The sequence below is a fragment of the Danio rerio genome, chromosome 25, assembly GCF_052040795.2.
Source record: "Danio rerio strain M-AB ecotype USA chromosome 25, GRCz13ab, whole genome shotgun sequence".
NCBI lineage: Eukaryota > Metazoa > Chordata > Actinopteri > Cypriniformes > Danionidae > Danio > Danio rerio.
Window position 1 is genome coordinate 15,390,636 of NC_141045.1, and position 20,387 is coordinate 15,411,022.

At 37.7% G+C, this 20,387-nt stretch overlaps 1 protein-coding gene across 2 annotated transcripts in view; it reads left to right on the forward strand.

Moving 5' to 3' along the window:
- The window catches only part of shank2b (SH3 and multiple ankyrin repeat domains 2b), a 237,924-nt gene that overhangs the window by 24,330 nt on the left and 193,207 nt on the right, over positions 1–20,387 (forward strand). Inside the window, exons 2-3 of one of the 2 annotated variants that reach the window (XM_087311012.1) lie at positions 11,161–11,345; positions 13,204–13,407. In XM_087311012.1, the coding sequence (XP_087167138.1) occupies positions 11,169–11,345; positions 13,204–13,407 (381 nt within the window). In that variant the 5' untranslated portion in view covers positions 11,161–11,168. Of the gene's footprint in view, positions 1–11,160; positions 11,346–13,203; positions 13,408–20,387 lie in introns of those variants that run through there. The other variant, NM_001128347.1, reaches the window with a different exon arrangement.

Consider the following 20,387-nt stretch of genomic DNA (forward strand, 5'->3'; position numbering starts at 1 on the left):
ATTTAGTTTAGTTTTGTTTTATTGCTTCTGTTTTGTAAACACAACACGGCATTCAAAGTAGTTTTAGCAGTGATATTTTAATAGGGAATTAAAATTACACACCTCACATGCTTCAGCATAATCTACATGCTAATCTTCCCATAATAATTCACATCTATATTGCTGATTACTTCTACACGCAACCTTTGCAAGGTTACGTTACGCTCATAAGGTTGCACTGAACTACTTAAAAGCAAATAATATCTAATTAATCCCGCTAGATAAAAGTCTGTACTGTGTAATTTATTTAAATGCTCACAACTGGATAATATTCACTTCACAGGAAGCCAATATATCATAGAGCGGCTGTGAAAGGACTGTCCGTGTGTTTATCTGTCAGCGCTGGAGTTATGTGTTAAATCTGCTGCCAAAGCGCGTGTGGGTGCAATTTCCTCTCCTCGCTAGAAGGTTTTAATTGGTGGTCGTCTTCAGGCACTAGTCGACAAATGCTTGCTCTGCTCTTGAATGGTGTCTTGGTGGCGGGTGATTGTAAAGGTCGAGGGAGAAAAGCTAAAGTGACAGAGTTGATGAATGACATGCAGGGCCGTCTGAGAGAAACAGCAGAGCGGCTGATCTTTACCCACATGCTAACTGCATGAAACCATAGGCTCGGTTTCACTAACAAGCTTAGCAGAATGCACTTAAGCTGTGCATTTTAGCATTACCTTGAGCTAATTGATAGATTCTAGGTTGGGTGAATATAGCAAAGGTTCTTAAGTATCCAGATCTACATTTTTGGGGACGGTGAAATACATAGCAGGAGGTAAGTTAGCCTGCTGTTTTTGTGTTCGCAAATTCACCAGAGTACACTTTTTGATGATCAGAAATATTTATCGCCTGTGCCATTTGCATGTCCTCTTCTTGCATAAATCCACCAGAGGGCGCAATTTACACTTCAACCAACTAGCTTTCTATCGACTGACTGACCCACCCATTCACCTCTTTCCCTAAACCCAACCAATAGTGTTTTCAAAAGCGATGTAGGAAAGAAAAGCCAGCGTGGCTGCTTGGTTTTACCATATTTTCAACCTGATATTTCTAAAATACTTTTTTTGGTTTTGTTTAACCTGGATTCTGGAACTGTTCTTCACCTGACTTGACTCTGCTCCATTTCCCAAGTCCATCAGCCTAAGTGGCAAGCTACTCAGCAAACTGGTAACACCGGAAAAGTCGTCCATATGGAGGTAATAAAGTAGTAGTGTGGCGTCGCAGTCCACTTTGCTCTGTTTCTCAAGTCCATCGGCCTACGTGGCGAACTACTCGGAAAACTGGTAACACCGGAAAAGTTACTACCTCATTGCGTTCGTTTCTCACACAACATGCAGTCAGTCATAGCTCTAGGCAGTGCTTAATTTGCAAATTGTGAGGTCCCGGAACAGATCGGGGTAACGGATGTGGCATGTTACCAAAGGAGGTTACCAAATTGCGAGGTCCCGGAACAGATCGGGGTAACGGATCTGGCATGTTACCAAAGGAGGGAGAGGTGTCGCGGACGAAAGTAAAGAGCAGGGAGGGGGGTTGGTATGCTTTTGCGGATGACAGCAGAAAAGAGGGTTGGGGAGTCACAGAAGAAATTGAAGAGCGGGGTGGGCAGGGGTGCATGTAAGGAGGGGGATCGGTAACATTTATCTATTTATTTTTTTAATTAAGCCCTGGCTCCAGGTACATATTTTTTGCTTTTACAGAAATATAAACCGGGGTCATATCCACAATGAGCTTGGGTTGGGATTTGAAATAATTAAATTGTACTATTTTCTATAACGTTCCACCTGCCCTCTTGTGTTTTTCAAAGCTCTGTTCTCTTTTCCTGCCATCATATTAGACAGTTCATTTACACACTTGTTCTGTTTCTCCAGGATTGCCTCTTTAATATTTAAGTTCCTCACTTTCCCCTGCTCATTATCCAGTGTCATTTATGTTTTAGTGTGCTATGTCATTCTACCCTGTATTTCGATTACTATAAAAGGCTTTGAATTGTTCATCCTCATCTCTATTTATTTGTCTCCACATTTGACAGAAGCCATAAAAATTGGTTGCAGCAATTATTTTTTTCTCCCCTTAGTTTTGGCTTCTGTCTCCCCTTCATATTGGAAATCTTAGCCATTAAGCTCCTTTGTCTAGAGCAGCAAGATCACTCCCTGGAGGACCACAGGAGAGATTTTATTGATCTTACAAATCTCACCACCTTCCCACTTGTGCCTGTCCATTCCTTGGGGAAGTTTTGTCACATTTGTGGAGTGTACATTGGAAAAGAATGGATTATATTTCTCTAACTGCCCCACTTGAACATCTCCAACCCCACTCCTGACCTAGAGCCCAGATAGCCAACATCCCGCTGCATGTAATGATTGCCAGAGAACACTGTAGAAGAAGAGCCTGAGCCTAATGCAAGGATTACACTAGCATGAGACTTGAGGCAGCGACTGAGTATGCCTCTGCTCCTGCGCTTATGCCTTAAAACAGTTGAGGTAGGCGAGCCCAGGCGTTCAAGGGAAGGAATCATAGCCTAAGAGACACTCCAAGTTATGAGGATGATACGCAGCAGAATTCAACATTTCTTGTGTCAATGAGGAGGATTTTTGGCTTCTTCTATCCCTACTGGTCTCGTCCAACTTTACTTCATGTCCATCTTTTGAGTTCCTCTGGTTCCACCCAGCTCTTCTTCGTCTGCAAGCTTCACAACTCCAACCTGTAAGAGGGTTCCACCCAGCTTCCTATTTTTCCTTCTCCTCTATCTCTACAAGCCAGTCCATCAGCCCTGTTTTCACTGGCCTCTCCATTCTAAAAAAAACCGCAGTCCACCCTCAGCACCTGGGGTCGTATGAGTTTGGGGATCTCCAGTTGGCAGCTACAGTATGTCCGGCTTGTAATATACCCTGTGCCTGACTTCAACCTCCGAAACCCAGACTCCACATTGGCCCTTCAAGTGATCGTCTCCACCTTAGCTTCATGCTTACTTGTTTCCGCCATGGCTCACCAGCCTGCCAGCTCTGAGGGGTCACTTGTCCCTCTGGATCTGCCCTGTTCAGTTGTCCACCTGTCTCCTCATCAGGATTCCACACTTCTGGCTGTGCCACATCCCTCCATCCCTCTGGTTCTGTTGGGCTCTTTCTGCTTGAGTCCACCTCAGTCCTCAGTTACTTCAGTCCCTGTTTCTTAGCATGAGGCATCAGTTCTGCTATTGCCAGCAGGACCTTCAATGTCACCCTGACCCTGTGGGTCTCCATCTTTTCCCAAGGCTTCTCTTATACTGGCTTAATTTCCCCCTCAAATAAATGGGAATGGGTTCTGCCACCATCAACATTACCTTTCGCCATTGTTATGCTAGATCAGGGGTGTCAAATTTAGTTCATGGACGGATACAGCCCTGCACAGTTTAGTTCCAACCCTACTCCAACACGCTTGATTTATGTTTACTTAGGGTTGGAATTAAACTGTGCAGAGCTGTGACCTACCAGGAACTGAGTTTGACAACCCTGACCTAGGTTCACACCAAACATGGAATTAAGTATTTACATGATAAGTTCCATACAGAGTCAATGTATATGGGTGATAACAGATGATTTTCCTCAGGGCAACAATGGACATCAATGAACACAAACTGTCGTAGTTTATTAAAGATGCAAACCCCTCGCTGCACATCAGCTGCACCTTCAGGAAATCTCCCAATACCTGTAGCACAAGAACGTTATGATAATTTATGAGCGTCAAAAGTGGTGAATTTGTTCGGCAAAGTGTTTTACTGCCTGTTACTGCATGCTAAACGACTAATAATAAAACAAAATGATATAACTAAAAGCAAACTCACCTGTGCTGAGCGAGAGCACTTCTCTGCCTGTTAAACCGAACAGTTGCATCATCGATGATGTGGTCCACTTGGTAAAAATGCAATGTGAGTGCAGGCTGAGAGAAAGGGGGAAATTGCGCTTTGGCACGGTTCAAGGCAACTGTACCTAATGTGAGTGCGCCCTTAGAAACTTCTTGGCAGGTGTGTTGAAGCAAGCAGAAGCTAAAAATTGCAGAATACCGGCCTTCCAGGACAGAGTTTGGGCATCCCTGATCTATAGATTTTACTGCCCATCCGAGATATCCTGTCAGCAAAACCCTAGCTAGCTCGAGGTCACCAGCTGTAAAGAGTTTCAAAGTGTTCAAACTAGCAAATTGTCATTTGTCTTTTCGCTAGATTGGGGACTTCAACAACAGGTAAATACCAGCAATCCTATTTATAGCCATGTCTAGACCCGCAGGATGGTCTTCACATTACATTTAGTGTGAACCTGGCATTATCATTTCAATCTGGCTCTTTCCCTGGCTCCTTTCTGCTCCATGGACCCCTCCAAAGTCTTCATTCATTCATTTTCCTTCGGCTTAGTCCCTTTATTTATCAGGGGTCGTTACAGCATAATAAACCGCTAACTTATTCTGCATAAGTTGTAAGCAGTGGATGCCCTTCCAACATTCATATGCACTCATTTACACACATACAGTACATTACAGGCAATTTAGCTTATTCAATTCACCTGTACCGCATATCTTTGGACTGTGCAAACATGGGGGGAACATGTAAACTCCACATAAATGCCAACTGACCCAGCCAGGGCTCAAACCAGCAACTTTCTTTCTTTGAGTCGACAGTGCTAACCACTGAGCCACTGTGTTGCTTCTCTAAAGCTTTCATCCTAATTAATTATCATTATTTTTTTGACTAACCTTACATAGCAGATGTCTTTTTAGAATAGTTTGATTTTGTTTTGTTTGCCACTTGGAGAGAGACACTAGAACGTCTGATGTTTTTCTGCTCATTATTACACACATTTAAAACAAAACTTTGGACTCAGTTTTGCTAACAATCATAGTCTGTTTTGCGTTTTCACTTCATACTATGCACATTACATAAGATGGCTGATAGTTTCTAGGTTGTGCAACACCTCACACAAACATATTCTTACACCGAAGCCCCTTTAATCATCATATTGCGGCGTTTTCTACAATATCAGTTATTAGCCCACCTACACACACTGCAGTAGTTTAGCATTACCAAGAAGTGCAGCACGTAAAGGTCAATTTTATTATTTGTGAAGCTCCAAGTGCTGTTCGTCAGATATTCACCTGACCTCTTTGCTTTAGTTACTGTCTGAGCTTTTTTGTTCTCTGTCTGATATGGTTTGGCGTTCGTTCCTCCCAGACTCTCAGGCATTTTGTTTGCCATTCAAAAACCCTGTTGTGCTTTTCTAAATGCTTGTGTACACTTGAGAAATATGGCGTATGTCTCACCCAGGACACAGAAAACAGCTCCATCTGGCCCTTTTGGAAACCTGTGTGCCGATGTAATAAATAACAGACAGTAAAATATACAACAGGGTCCAGAAGTCTTTGAGCTCAATAAAGTGAGATTTAGAACTGAGCTAAAAATGAGCTTCAAAATGCACAGTCTCAGTGGTTGCATGCTATTTACATTTTTTTGATCATATTGACCATTGATTTATGTAATATTGGCTTGGTTTCATGTTTAGCATGTCCTAGTTAGTCTCTTTAGTTACTAGTGATATTCTCTCTGATAAAATTTTATTTTTGTAACATTATTGGTTTCAGTTTCATATTCCAGCTAATTTAATTGAATGTATTATAATTTTTTTTATTAGTATTGATTTTGTTTTATTATTATTTTTTATTATTATTATTTTATTTTATTTAATCATTACTTATTTTGTTTTATTATTAATAATAATAATATTATTACTATTAATATTATTTTATAATTTTTATTATTATTATTATTTATTATTATTTGCTTTATTATTATTATTATTTTATTTTATTATTATTTTATTTTTTATTTTGCAAGACCTCACTAAGACTATACTCATGTTTTAATTTGCTAATGTTTTATTTCATCAAATATTAATTTACATAAATTTATTTTTATTTTATTATTATTTAATTGTAATTAATTTATTTTATTATTATTAAATATTTTTTTATTATTTATTGTGTTTTATTGTTATTTTCTAAATTGTATTGTTTTGAATTTTATTATTATTTATTTTATTTTATTAATATTTTATTATTATTTAGTACTATTTTTTCATATACTTTGTTTTATTATTTTATTTTGTTTTAATATTATTTTATTTTGCAAGATGTTTTATTTTATTAAATAATAATTTAATTGAATTATTTTCCGTCTCACAGATTATTCTTTTAATTTTGTTTAAGTTTTTGATAAACAAGCACTTTTTCCTCAGTTTTCCTCAGCTGAGTGTCAGTTCAATTACTCCTGCAAGCTACAGAAAGGTAATATTAAAATGGCGTGATATACAGTCTGACATTTGAGCATAGAGTAGACGAAATACAAACACGCTTAAAACATTTTCTGAACCCTTAGAAATCATGAAAGGCCATGCAGATACAAACAGATGGAGCTAAATGGCCAGACAGCAATACGCTAATATTATGTAAGGGAATTACAAACACTCAAGTCAACAGAATATCAAAATGAATCCTCATTACAATATTAATGTGTTCCTGGTTTTACTGTGCATGATTCATCGATGCACATTATTCCAAGTCAAACACAGAGGCCTTTATTGGGCCGTGTAGTGTTTGTTTATTTAATAAAATTGCTTATTTTAGCTATGTTTGGTTTTACTTTAAATTGTATTAAATTTATTCATATATTATTATTATTATTATTATTATTATGTATTTATTTATTATTATTATCACTGAATTTTGTTTACTTTTTATGGTTTTAGTACTAATTATTATTTTTGTTTAAACAACTTTTATCAATAATTTTATTTTATTTATTTTTATTTTATTATTGTTCTATTATAATTTTTTATTATTTATCGTTTATTTTGGGTGTGTATGATTTTTTATTGTGTTATTATTATTATTATTATTATTATTATTATTATGTATTTGTTCACTTTTTATGGTTTTAGTATTTTTTTGTTATTTTATTATTTTATATTTTTTAAAATTATTAAATATTGTATTTTTTATTTTGTTATCATTTATTTATTTATTCATTTATTAGTATTATTACATTTTGTTTACTTTTTATGGTGTATTATTTGATATTTTGTTTAAACAATTTTTTTTATCAATAATTTAATTTATTGCTGTTTTTTATTATAATATATTATGTATTTTTTATAATTTATTATTGTTTATTTTGGCTATGTATGATTTTTATTATAAAAATAATAATAATTATTATTATTATTACTATTAATATTCATTTTTTTACTTTTTCATGTTTAAGTATTATACATTTTTTTATTTAAACTTTTATAAATTAAAAAAAATGTTTTTAATATTTTAGTTATTATTTTATATATATTCTTATAGTTATTTTATATTATATTTTATTATGGCATTCTTTTCTATGTTGTTATTATTATTATTTATTTTTTTATTTGTTTGTTTTACTGTTTTATTAATATCTTATAATTATAATAGTTTATTTTATATTATATTAATTTTTTTATTATTATTATATTTACATTTTGTTTACTTTTATTGTTTTAGTATTATTTTATGTTTTTGTTTAAACAACTTTTATTAATAATATAATTTATTATTATTATTATTATTGTCATTATGTCACGTTCGAGGTTAGGAAAAGGAGCGAGGACTCAGGTGCAGCAATAATGGGTTTTTATTTATTATAAAATGAAAACAAAAAAGCAAAACAAACAACCCCGAGGGGGAAAAACTCTAATAAAACAAATAAATGAACAAACAAACAAACTTGACTGGCTGGACAAGACATGGCTAGACACAACAGGACAGGAAACTTTCGACAACGAACTGGCAAAGGACTGAAAACATGAGGGGGGTTATAAAGCAAAAAGTAAATTGACACACAGGTGAACATGACAAACTAATAATGAGTAAACAAGGAGGGTGGGACTAGACAATAGACGGGAGAGCGCATGACACAGAGAGACAATACAAGCCATGCGCTCACATAACACAACACTGAAGCACACGACAAAAGCACGTGACCACAATGTAAACACCGAGCCACGTGCTTTGACAAAAGACGCAAGACACGAGCACACGATGAATGAAAACACTCACCGTGCGCTCACACACGCAGCGTGCATGCTTCATCCCAGCGCCGACCAAAACCGAAACCAACAAGACTGAGACGCTGGGAATGAAACACCACGCTGCTGACAGACGAAAACACAAACAAGAGTACAAGAGCACACGCGTCTGAGGGACGCAGAGCGCGCGCGCGGCCGCGTCAAGCAGGAGCGCGCACACTCTGCGTACACCCACGACGGCGCGCGCGCACACAGAGACAGAAACAGGACCAGACATGGGTAGAGTCAGAGCTCTGCCACCAAAACAAGAATTTACAAGACCAAAGTGGCAGAACCCTGACACTAGCCCCCCCCAAAAGGGACGCCACCTGGCGTCCCTAAAGGGAACATCCAACAAGGTACAAGACAGACAAGAAACACTACAAGACAACAAAACAGGCAACAATCAACAGACACAAGACAGGGAGGTGAACAGGCAAGACGACATGAAGGGGGGGAGGGAGGGAAGCCAAGCCATACTCAACAAGACAAACAAGGGAGGGATGGGAGGACAAGACCAGGGTGGATTCAGTGGGTCGGGGGCCCCGGCAGGGAGCCAGGGTGGAGCCGGAGGGTCCGTCCAGGGTGCAGGGAGGGAACACCAGGGAGGAGCAGGAGGGACGACCCAGGGAGAGTCTATCAGGGGAGACAAGGCAGAAGGTCGGTGGGGAGCCGGCTGGGCTGGAGGCCTGTGGGGAGCCGGCTGTGGTAGAAGCGGCTGGGCTGAAGCCGGCGGGGCTGGAGACCAGAGGGGAGCCGGCAGGGCTGGAGACCAGAGGGGAGCCGGCAGGGCAGGGAGCCGGGCTGGTGCCGGCAGGGCTAGACGTCTGGTTGGCGCCGGCAGGGCAAGGAGCCGGGCTGGGGCCGGCAGGGCAAGACGTCTGGGTGGTGCCGGCAGGGCAAGGAGCCGGGCTGGTGCCGGCAGGGCAAGACGTCTGGGTGGTGCCGGCAGGGCAAGGAGCCGGGCTGGGGCCGGCAGGGCAAGACGTCTGGGTGGCGCCGGCAGGGCAAGGAGCCAGACTGGGACCGGCACTGAGCTGTGCTCAGGGGCTGGAGCCGACACTGGAGGGCGCTCTGGGGCTGGAGCCGACACTGGAGGGCGCTCTGGGGCTGGAGCCGACACTGGAGGGCGCTCTGGGGCTTGAGCCGACACTGGGGGGCGCTCTGGGGCTGTAGCCGACACTGGAGGGCGCTCAGGGGCTGGAGCCGACACTGGAGGGCGCTCTGGGGCTGGAGCCGACACTGGAGGGCGCTCTGGGGCTGGTGGTATGGTGGAGGAGCCCTTTCTCCTCCTACGCTTCCTTATTTTTGGTGGCGGGAAGCTGGCCACCTCTTCAGACACTGCTGGGCACTCCACTACCTCTGAAAGAGTTGCAGTGTCTGTTTCGGGCACCTCGAGGGATGATGCTGCCGCCAGGGTGGTTGCTGGATGGGCTGCAGTGGGTCTAGTCACCTCTAGGTGGGTGACAGGTGAGGAGGGCCCGTCCTTCCTCCTCCGTCTCCGTTGGTGGGTCATCGGAGGACTGGGGATTTGGCAGTCTGTGAGCGGGATGGGCGGTGGGCCAAGGGGAGGCAGGCCACCATCTCCCTGGCTGTGGTACAAATAGCTCACAAACTGCCAGAATGACAGTATCCCCAGCATCCCCATCTCCCAGGCCTGAAGGGGGCTGTTGAGTCCAGCATTGAAAGCCTCCTTCAGTGCTGTGGTGGTAAACTCAAGCCCTTCTGCTGCGTAGACAAACTGGTAGGCAAACTCCTTGATTGTAGATACCCCTTGATGGAGTGAAAGGAGTCTGCCTAAACGCTCCTTCTGCTGGCATGCAGAGGGTCGAGAAGTGGGAGATGGGAAAAGGAAGATACCCATTTTTCTGCTGAGTCCTCTGGTGGCCAGTTCGTACTGTCACGTTCGAGGTTAGGAAAAGGAGCGAGGACTCAGGTGCAGCAATAATGGGTTTTTATTTATTATAAAATGAAAACAAAAAGGCAAAACAAACAACCCCGAGGGGGAAAAACTCTAATAAAACAAATAAATGAACAAACAAACTTGACTGACTGGACAAGACATGGCTAGACACAACAGGACAGGAAACTTTCGACGACGAACTGGCAAAGGACTGAAAACATGAGGGGGGTTATAAAGCAAAAAGTAAATTGACACACAGGTGAACATGACAAACTAATAATGAGTAAACAAGGAGGGTGGGACTAGACAATAGACGGGAGAGCGCATGACACAGAGAGACAATACAAGCCATGCGCTCACATAACACAACACTGAAGCACACGACAAAAGCACGTGACCACAATGTAAACACAGAGCCACGTGCTTTGACAAAAGACGCAAGACACGAGCACACGATGAATGAAAACACTCACCGTGCGCTCACACACGCAGCGTGCATGCTTCATCCCAGCGCCGACCAAAACCGAAACCAACAAGACTGAGACGCTGGGAATGAAACACCACGCTGCTGACAGACGAAAACACAAACAAGAGTACAAGAGCACACGCGTCTGAGGGACGCAGAGCGCGCGCGCGGCCGCGTCAAGCAGGAGCGCGCACACTCTGCGTACACCCACGACGGCGCGCGCGCACACAGAGACAGAAACAGGACCAAACATGGGTAGAGTCAGAGCTCTGCCACCAAAACAAGAATTTACAAGACCAAAGTGGCAGAACCCTGACACATTATTATTATTATTATTATTATATATTTTTTATTATTTATTATTGTTTTTTTGGCTATGTATGATATTTTCTGATTTTAGTATTATTTAATTTTAATGTTTAACTTTTATGAATTATTTATTTCATTTTTTATTATTTAATTATATTATTATTATTTTATAACTATAATTATTTTATATTGTATTATATTATTTTTTATTTTTGTACAGTATTTGTTTTAACATTGGTTAATATTTTGTTTTCCAATGTGTGCTTATGTAATTTATGATAATAATAAAATACATAATTGATGAATTTTAATCAGTTTCTCTCTTTCTGTGTGTGTGTTTGCAGTTTGGATCATGCCGCGGAGCCCCATGTCTAGTGAGGAGGAAATGGCTCAGAGTTTTTCCGACTCGGTCAGTTCAGACTCAGACAGCTCCCGAGATGAGCCTCCGAGGCTGGACCGACCGACCAGTGGCCGTCAGGACAACAACACTACGCTTATCTGTGTGGTCATCCCTGACCTGCAGCAGTCTGTGCGTACACACACACACTAAACACACACACTCTCTAAAACAGACACACACACGCTGCTGGGAAGTATGGATCTTTCTAAATTATATTATTACAGTAAATTGCACTCCTCATACAGTTTATCTTCTCTGGAGAGCTGTTTGGGTTTTATTAGACTAAAAAAATGGACAGTATGCAACTGGGAGAGCCAACAAGTATTTCTGACCTATTTAACAGACGCAAAGTAGAAAATTACATTGTCATGCTTTACATGAGGAAAGTTCAGAGTCATTTAACCTTTTCTATATCAACACAAGGCAAGCTACAACATAGCATAAGTAATCCTAAAAGGCTAGTTCATACAAAATAACAAATACTTAAATCATCCTTATAACAACTTTTTTCTTTACTTATTAATTTTGCTTCGGCTTAGTCCTTTATTTATTAGGGGTCCCACAGTGGAATAAATAAAAAAGTTGAACCAGCGACCTTCTTGCTGTGAGGTGACCATGCAAACATCCGAGCCACCATGCCTCCTTCTTTAATGAAATTCATCTTTATTTCTACAGCGCTTTTTACAATGCAAATTGTGTCAAAGCTCAACCTAGATAAAGAAATAAGAGTAAACGCCATAACTTTTCAAATTCCAGTAATTCAGGCAGGCAGGAGAGTAATGTAGAAGGCTGGTGTATTTCTTGTCCAGTTGAAACTGCTTCAGTACATTCATTCATTAATTTTCCTTCGGCTTAGTCTCTATTTCAGAGGTCGCCACAGCGGAATGAACCACCAACTATTCCAGCATATGTTTTTATGCAGTGGATGCCCTTCCAGCCGCTATCCAGTATTGGGAAACACCCATACACACTCATTTACACACACATACACAAATACTTTGTACACAATTTAGTTTATCCAATTCACCTATAGCGCATGTCTTTGGACTGTGGGGAAACCGGAGCACCTAGAGGAAACCCACACATACATGGGGAGAAGATACAAACTCCACTCAGAAATGCCAACTGCAACCTTCTAACTGTGAGGCGACAGTGCTAACCACTGCGCCACCGTGCCACCCATGCTATAGTTCATTTTAATATAAATGTCACTATTGAAGTTTAAGAAACAATAGATTATGTACATATGTGTGTGTGTGTGTGTGTGTGTGTTTGTGTAATAAGTTAAAAGAACACTCAAGGCTCAAGTCACCTAGAGTTATATCATTTTTTTTATAATTTCAGTCAATCTCTGCACATTATTTCTTAAAACAAGACAATATTTTTGCTTGTCTAAAAAAATGCTTCTTATTTTAAAAATTAGTCGATATTTGGACTAGAAACAAGTCAAAAATCTAAGTAAAAAAATATTTTTTTGAAGTGTACCCAAACATACTTGCAGCCAATCAGCAGTTAGGGGTGTTTCTTGTAGCAAGAGCAGAGATATAAAAACGGTCCGAGTTCTTGTTGGGTTATGGGTCATTTGTTGTGGTGCTTTCAAATATCAACACCATTTGGACAAAATATTGCCTAATGCATCTTTAAGTTGCAGATTGACTGAAAGCTGCTTGGTTTGAAAGTAACAACATTGTTATATATCGCAACACTATTTTGCGTATAGATTTTTGCCAGAAAAATGTGAACGCATCATTTCAATTTCTACTTTTTATACAAGTCAAACAAAAAAGAAAGTTGAAAGTGGAAATCTATGACATAACCCTTTTAATCTTCTGTTTTACTTACAAAATGTCATCCTGTCAGTCAACAGCCTCAGTCTGCGTTGTCTTTTCTGGCTCTCTCCCTTCTCTCCATTAGAGCACACAAATGTTTTCTCCGAGTTAATCTGTACACCTGCCACAGCCTGATAAAGCGTCTCTCTTTTTGCCAGAAATCCATGCGCTTCAGTCCTGATGCCACCGTGTGGGTTGCTAAGCAGCAGATCCTGTGTACCCTCACCCAGAGCCTGCGGGACGTGCTCAACTACGGCCTCTTCCAGCCGGCGGTGGACGGCAGGGAAAGCGGATTCCTGGAAGAAGAGCGGCTGCTCAGAGACTATCCGCTATCCTCCACTAAAGGCATCCCCACTCTTGAGGTAATGCCAGTTTCAGCATGTCCAAAAGCTACATTTGGAATTGTGCATTAATGGAAGACAAACCATATTTGAGCAGTTCCAGCATTACGGATGTGATATTTGCAGTAAAAACTCAAGACCTAAATTCACATGTTATATTGAAACATCTGTTTATATTTTCCAAAACAACTAATCACAGAGTTAAGGGATCAGAAAAATATTAATCCAAAAAATATATATAAAAAATAAACATGGGTTATGTATCTCACCAAAAATTATGACCACAAGCATACTTTGTAGAATTTTGTGAACTAAACTGCACAACCCAAAAGAAAATTTTTTGGCTCACTATAGAACAAACATGACTGATTTAATTTTATTTTATTCTGTATTTATTAGGAAAGAGCCTTGTTATGGATGTGGCAGATATGAAATTGCCTCTTGTGTGACATTGGTAGATCAAATATAATTGTTTGAAAACATTGAGAGAGACATTTTTGATTATTTTTCAATTGCTTTAAAATACTAGGTTTCGCTATTTTGGTAAAAACCTAATTCTTTTATGGCAAGGTTGACATTTGTTTGGAATTAATTTACAGTACAAAAATATCATGCTTTTGTGGGACTACTGTAGGTGTGTAATGTTTCCATATAAAGTTATAAATCTTATTTTCGTGCTATTAGGTAATACCAGTTCCCCCATGTCCAAAAGCTATATTTGGAATTGTGCATTAAAAACTGCTTTGACAAAAATGTCTTGTTTTTATCAAAGCCTAAGTCAGCTTTATTGTCAATTTAAGCACATGTACAGGACATATTGTAACGGGGGGAGTGACAGAGACAATAAGAGGTAAGATCCACAATGCAGGTTTATTCAGCGTCAGGCAAGCAAAGATCAAACAGGTGCAAACGGGTATTTTCAGGCAGTCCAGAATCGTAGTCTCATAAACAGGCAATAGGTCTAAAGCACAGGTGTCAAACTCAGTTCCAAAAGGGCCGCAGCTCTGCACAGTTTAGTTCCAACCCTAATTAAGCACACCTGATCAAACTAATTGAGTCCTTCAGGCTTGTTTGAAACCTACAGGTTAGTGTCTTGGAGCAGGGTTGGAACTAAACTGTGCAGGGCTTCGGCCCTCCAGGAATTGAGTTTGACACCCCTGGTCTAAAGGCAGGCGGCTAAACAGGAGAACAAAGGTAAACAAGGCTAGGGTCTAACACGAAGAAACAAGACAGGGAGAACCGCGTTGTAATGAAACTGAAACAGCTAACAAGACTTGACAAACTGGATGAGTAAATGAGTGGTTTATGTAGGGTGTGTAATCAGTCTCTGACAAGGCTCAGCTGGTGAGAGTGTAATCAGTCTTGATGAGTGAGCATGCGTGAGTGTAACAGTAGAGCATGTATGAATATGTAGTCCAAGGGAAGGCGGAAGTGTAGTCCTAAGTGTTTGTGTGAGATCCAGCGATCTCTAGAGAGCGATCGCTGGTTATGTGACACATATAGAGAATCGAAATTACGTTACTCTCAGACCCTAGGTGCCTAACATGTAAAATTAAAACAAAAAGTGGAGTTTTGAGAAAGAATTTACAATAAATACAATTATACATAAAATGTTATCTAAAATGTACATAAAATGTAGTCTTTATATATATATATATATATATATATATATATATATATATATATATATATATATATATATATATATATATATATATATATATATATATATATATATATATATACGTAAAGAATAAGAATAACAATCGTTTCTGCATGTTGAGAAAAAATCTTCGATTGAGGCAAAATTGTGCATATTAAAGGTGCTGTATTGAAGTTTTAGATTTTTCTAAATTCAAAAAAAAATGTTTGCTGATATTTAAGAAACATGGTAAATGAACAATGTTTATCAAAAAAACAATGCTAAAGTCAGATATTCTTTTTTTTTTTTTTCGAAAATGTGAATTCTGTCAGAATCCGTCTTTGTTTTGATTTGTGTAACTCCACCCACTGCCAATTATATCCATAATGAGATGCAGATTCAAAGTTATTAAAATCCATGAATGTTCTTTTATTTTGCAAACAATTCAAATATCATAAATTTAAACATTAGCTGATCAGCTTTAAGTCTAAGGCTTGATCAGGCATGCTTGATATCTGTTGGTGTCGTCAATCTGGCAAACCCATATGTGTGCGTCATGTAAGAGAGGGAGGGGCTTGATGAAAAAAAACTTCATCCAATATTTTGAATTTGGACTGCAATACCTAATACTCAATCATACTGTACATACTGCATCTTTAAGGAATTTATTTGGTAAATGTGTTACCATCACAGTTTATGAACACATGTTTTCCCATTTTTTTTATTTATGCATCAGACAGTTTATAATCAACATTGTGGGATTCTGAGTGTGCTCTATGCTAGTGAGTGGGCTTGACCATCAGCAGAAGACATGTTTTTAAAGAATTTAAAACTAACTTTGATTTTAAAACTTAGCATTTATATACTGATTCACACCAGGCGTGGATCAAGCGTCAAATACGAGTGATTTACTTGTTCAGTCAATGCAAAGACGCAAATAAACATTCTGCGGCGAGATTCGTGTGAATGAGGCAACGCAAATGACACAATTCGCATGAATGAAGCAGCATGAGTTGGAACACTTAACGCAAGTCATGTCGAGTTAGAAAATCCGAACTTCAGCAGACATTCGTGCTGCGTTAACCAATCAAGAGGTGTCTCTTGTAGAGGCGTGATCCTCTTGCCGACACCAGACAACAGTTCATCAAACTGGGCTTGGTGCAGTCAGAAGCACAGCTGAAAGCCACCATCATCCAGGTGTAGTTTCTGGAGGAGTTCATGAACTCACAGAGCTGGGTGCACCTCTGAAAGGATCTAGTGGACTCAGACATGGCGCCGAACAAATCTATGCTGTTTTTCAGCATTCTTAAAGCACATAAAGCACAGCTACTCTTTTAATTAAATCCATGTTAGCCATTTAGCAACAAAGTTAGAGTCACTGGGAAGACAGAAGCCCTGCTTATGACGCGAATCCGTGTCTATTGTGAAGTGAGTTTGACTCGCAAGTGAAGCAAGTTTAATGTGCGAATGAAGTGAGTAAACTCAAAATGGTCACTGCGCCTATTTATGTGCGAATAGCATAATTTATTCTAGCAAGCTGCGTCTGTTGTGAAATCAGCATAATAATTATATTACAGTTCTTCCTTTATCTTCACTTTTAAGTTTTTGGATAAAAATGCCTGCTAAATGAATAAATGTAAATGTTCTTAAAACTCATTTGTGTTGCTAGATCTTGGTTTTAAAAACAGCAAACAAGTACAAATTATTTAAAATGCTCAATATAGATAATAATCTGCATCTGGCCACTTTAATATCTCTAATAAACTTTCTATATTTATAAGACTAATCAACAAGCCCATAGAAGCTTAAAATTTGTGGACATGGCAACACTGCAAGCGCATATGCTGATGCATCTGTTGTTTGTTTTAGTTCAAATAGCATAACATAATGAGGGTTTGGGGCTGGAATATCAAAAATATTGACGACTGACAGCTAGTTACCATATGTCAACAATGAAGTATTTTTTTTGTTAGCTTGCTTTCTATTGCAGATTGCTATATGAAAAAGTGAAAATGGCCTGAATGCAGGATAAGGTAAATGTTAAAGTATAGCCCCGCACAAGTTGGCCCTGAATGGGGAACACAGCTGGTTGCTTGTTTTCCGCTCCATCCATGATGTAACTTTGCCACAATGAGTGCAAGGATGCCAGAAAGGGACACGAGACATCACTGTCTGCAAAAAAGCGCTTCCACAAACATCCACAGGAATGACGCCGGTTGATGCGTAACTAGAAGTTAATCTGGCTTGAACTGCAGTCCAATCCAGGCACTAAAAGAAGGATTTGGGTTGCTTTAAAGCTGACAAAATAATCAACTGAAGTGCTTTTTTTTTTTTTTTTTCAAATGTAGAAGATTGAATTTGTGTTTTGAAATTTGCAAGTATATTATCAGTGTAGACTGTTGCATTACTTTAAACAAAGTTTTTATGCAAGTCAAAATATTGGGAAACCAACATGAACAGTAGATAAAGAAATAAAATGATGTCCATTCGCTTTATTGTTTATTTTCATATTTATTTTTTTATTAAATAGTAATTATATTTAATAATTAACACGTTAATTATTATCATAATTATTTTTTTCATTGTATTTAATCAGTTTTAAATCTCTTTTAATTTTAGTTTTGCTTTTAACAATTAAAATGATGTCATGATGATGTTTTTTTGTGCCAATTAAAACAAACTTATTATTTTAAATAATAATATAAAGTATATAATGTATAAATATAACTAATATAAATCACCATATAAATGTTTGTTGATTACTTTAATAATTCATCAATTTAATTATTTATTTTATAATCTATATTGTAAAATTATTTTCTTCAATTTTTTTGTGTAGTTTTTGTGTAGTGTTTTTGCTGTAGTGTGTAGTTGTGTAGTGTTTTTGCTGATCAACTTAAACAACAATAATATAAGCAATCAAATTTATTTTACTTTAAAATTAATTATTTGTTAATTTTGTTTGCTTTTATATAGCAATTGAGGTAATAATCAGACTTGTATTCTGTGGACAACATGAATGATAATGAATAATTATTTAAATTATTCATTGTGTGTTTATTTCTCTAAATAGCTTTTAATATTATTATTCTTATTGTTTTATCTGTTATTTATATTTGTTTTGCAATTAAAAGTACAAATCAAAACCATTTTCTCATTTATTAGCTACTTAGTTCAATTGAGAAAGCTATATATTGAGCACTATAAACAAAAACTATTAACGTTTTTATGCAAATCAAAATATTGGATAACCAACCTGAACAATACAGTAAATATCAAATGAAATTAAATAAATAAATTATAACAAATTATATTTCATTTTTTATTAAATAATGATTATAAATAATAATTTATGGCGACCCGAGTTCAATGCCCGGCTTAAGGTCCTATGCCAATCCTTCACCTCTCTCTGCTTCCAATGTCTGTCCTCCACTTTCCTATCCCAATAAAAGGTGAAAAGTCCCTAAAAAATAATTAGAAAAAAGAAAATAAAAAAATTATAATTAACTCGTCCATTATTATGATCATTATATTATTCAATTTTATCATTTTATTCATTTGATTTTAAGTGTCTTTTAATTTTAGTTTTTGCTTTTAACAGTTAAAATGACGTCATGATGATGTTTTTTGTGTCACACAAACAGTAGTAGTTAATTCAAATAATAATATAAATCAATATATAACCATGTGTGTTAATTACATAAATAATTAAATAATTAATTTATTGTATAATCTATGTTGTAAAGTTATTTTCCTAAATTTTTAAATAATTTATAGTTATTCATTATGTGTTTACTTACTCCAAATAGCTTTTATTATTTTATTGTCATTCTTTTATCTGTTATTTTTAATTAATTTTCCAATTAAACAAACCAAGGGGGGTGACATGGTGGTGCAGTGGTTAGCACCATCGCCTCACAGCAAGAATGTTGCTGGTTTGAGTCCTGGCTGGGTCAGTTAGCATATCTGTGTTCGTGTGGGTTTCCTCCGGGTGCTCCGGTTTCCCCCACAGTCCAAACACATGCGGTATAAGTGAATTAAATAATAGGTCATAGTGTGTGTGTGTGAATGAGTGTGAATGGAAATTTCCCAGTACTGGGTTCCAGCTGGAAGGGCATCCGCTGTGTAAAACTTATGCTGGATAAGTTGGGGGTTCATTCTTCTGTGGTGACCCCTGATGAATAAAGGGACTAAGCCGCACGAAAATGAATGAATGAATGTACAAATCAAGACTATTTTCTCATTTATTAATCACTTAATTCAATTTAGAAAGTAATATTGTGAGTAAAAATTGTCAAATATATTCCTTATGTGTGTCCAGGAGAATCAGATTAATTTTTACATTTATTTATTGTGAATTACATATCATTTTTTACAATTATTTTATTATTATTTTATAATCTTTTTTATGTACCATTAAATGAAACATTTTATTTTATTCAACGATAAATAATAGCAGCAATCAAAATAGCATAAATGTACCACAAATGTCCAATAATAGATTTAGTTTTTGTGTCAAGGATAATCACAATGACAGAATCAAATGGCATTGACAGTGATGGTAACTGCTGTGAATTGCCGCTGGTGGAGCGTCATAGAGCTTCTGTCCTTCTTTAAGAAGTGTTTTCTGTACAGGAGTCTCTCTTCAGCCTTTTTCCCTGTGAAATGGCTGATGTCAGGCTGGTGAAACACAAACCTTTGTACTTTTCCCGTATGTTCATTCAAGCCCCAGGCCCTAATATAATCATACCACTATCAGAGACGCAGCAAAAAATAGAGGAGTATAATGAAACATTGTTCTGCTTTAGAATATTGTTTGTGCTAAATATCATATAAACAAATCAGAAAACATAAAGAATATTTGTATTCTTTCTTAGTGACAGCAATATGTTGCTACCATAGTATAGACTATAATTTTGAGTTTACTTAACAATCTGATTGATGTAAAATCTGCCATACAAAGATCTTCTCTTTTTTGTATAAAAAGTATTAACTATTTCTATATTATTATTTTTACAGTTACTACTAGGGTAACTAGAGTTAATTTCTATATAATTACTTGAGTATTATATGGTATATTATAGCATATAGTTTATGTTCATGCAAGTTAAAAAGTTTATAAAAAGTATATACAAATATACATTCAGGTCAATAAATATCAGGACATCGACACCCTTCTAACATTTTTGGCTCTATACACTATCTATTGGTCCCATAACAAGTGGGAGGCACGTATGCAAACTGTTGTAATTCCTACAGCGTTTACCTGATTTGGATGTAAATACCATTGAATTAAAGCTGAGACTGCAGCTAAAGCACATATTGTTTGTTTCAATTAAAATATATTGTGTTGTCTTAA